This window comes from Triticum dicoccoides, chromosome 4B, assembly GCF_002162155.2.
Source record: "Triticum dicoccoides isolate Atlit2015 ecotype Zavitan chromosome 4B, WEW_v2.0, whole genome shotgun sequence".
In the NCBI taxonomy this organism is placed as follows: Eukaryota; Viridiplantae; Streptophyta; class Magnoliopsida; order Poales; family Poaceae; genus Triticum; species Triticum dicoccoides.
The window spans coordinates 626,581,420-626,583,235 of record NC_041387.1 but is presented as its reverse complement, the minus strand read 5'-3'; the positions used below and the strand labels follow the sequence as shown (position 1 = coordinate 626,583,235).

Genomic DNA, 1,816 nt, shown 5'->3' with positions numbered 1-1,816 from the left:
AGGGGACTTAGCAGTCAGCACAAGTACATAAAGCGCACACGAGGCGCAAAAGAAAATTACAAAGGAAGGCACCCAAGAGGATAGCCCAACACTAGAAGAAAGAAAGAAAGAAACGGGAGAGAAGGCTGGTTACAGAGACTAAACCGAAGCCCCCGGAAGCCGACACCTCCAGAGCGAGCCCCGCAAAGCAACTCCTACCACCATCGACAAAGAACCACAAAAACAGGCCTAGGGAGAAAATGACAGGCACCAAAACACAATGATAGCCCAACACTAGATCAAGATCTTATATTAGTTTACAGAGGGAGTACATTCTATCCTTCATATAGGTGCCCCTGACCATTTTTCACAATGTACAAGTGCTATCCTCTGGTCCCTGCATCAATTCTAACGGGATTCTGCTCATAAGAAAGTCTTTCAATGCACAAACTGTAGGCCTGGCCATAAAGGGAATGGAAAGCATGACAAAATGCGTTGCAATTTATTTCCTATTTATGCTACTACGAAGCTATGGTCAGGGGGAACAAAATCGTGATTTTCATGCTTTTCTGATCATCCATCAGCCTTAGTATTACCACGATTCCAAGTGACACACAGCACAATATCCAAAAAAGAGCCGGCAATTCCCTAGCCTAGTAGTCTGAGGTTGATATTGTAGGAGGGAAAATACGAACCACATCGCCATATATGAGCTATGGTATATAATCAAAATCACTTAGAAGGCACTGGCTTATTGGACTGCAAAATGTTACTTTCTCTGTTCACTTTTATAAGCCGCTGTAGAGATTTAAGACAGTGTGCAAAACAGTTTAATTTCAGATGTCTAAAACGACTTATAAAAGTGGCACTGGCTTATTGGACTGGCTAAAAACAGTTTAATTCCTACGCACTGGCTTATTGTAGGAGTACTACAAACGGAAGTCAACGCTAGCCAAGCATATAGGAGTTAGGAAACCAACTCGCGTGGTGAGTGCGTAGTCTCCCTTGGCCTTCCATAGGCCGGCGCGCACGAAGCTGTCGGCCTGCGGGATCCTCCGTAGCGCGGCGATGGCGAGGCCGACGGCGAGATCGGCGACGTCGTCGGTGAGGACGTCGGGGGTGTTGGTGACGCGGATCCCGCGCTCGCGGCACTTGGGGAGGTCGACGTGGTCGATCCCGACGGAGAAGGACGCCACGATCTCGAGCGACGGCAGCGCGTCGATGAGCGCGGCGAGGGCGCTGTAGCCGGGGTAGGCAACGACGGCGCGGATGGCGGACGCGTTGGCGCGGAGGAACTCGGCGCGGCCGTCGGGAGGGGAGTCCCAAAGACGGATGAGGCGGAAGCGGCGGTCGAGCTCCTGCTCCAGGTAGGCGTTCACGGGGTGCAGCAGCAGCACACTCAGGGACTCCATCGCCGTCGCCGTCGCGAGCGCCCAGAGCAGCAGTAGCGGCAGGCGGGTGGGCGGGGGCAAAAAAAATCTTATAAAACCTGTACGTGAGTACAACGCGCACTATACACCTAGGAACAACCTACGAAGCCTGCCATAAACTCTCTTCTGCCCCCTGAATTCAACTGGGGTGGGCCCCAGCAACTAATCTCGGCCCAATTACGTTACTCCACATCAGCCCGTAACATAAATTACGTACAAACTGCACGTAGGTTTGTCTAAAAAAACTGTACGCACCTAGGTTTTTTTTTTTGAGAAATCCCGCCACTTTATTAAATAATAGCAATGTTCATAGGTACACGGTGTTGGTCATGGGGGACTCCCAGCCAAACATGGCGACCTACCCCTAAATTACATGCGAACTTGACGAGATTGTGAGCTTCGAAATT

General features: G+C 50.6%; 1 protein-coding gene across 1 annotated transcript in view; it reads right to left on the bottom strand.

The window, feature by feature from the left end:
- LOC119291861 (hydroxyphenylpyruvate reductase-like) overlaps positions 1-1,441 on the bottom strand; it is a 3,158-nt gene extending 1,717 nt beyond the window's left edge. Inside the window, exon 1 of the mRNA XM_037570671.1 lies at positions 960-1,441. Within this exon, the coding sequence (XP_037426568.1) occupies positions 960-1,391 (432 nt within the window). The 5' untranslated portion in view covers positions 1,392-1,441. The remainder of the gene's footprint in view (positions 1-959) is intronic.
- Between the last annotated feature and the right edge of the window lie 375 nt (positions 1,442-1,816).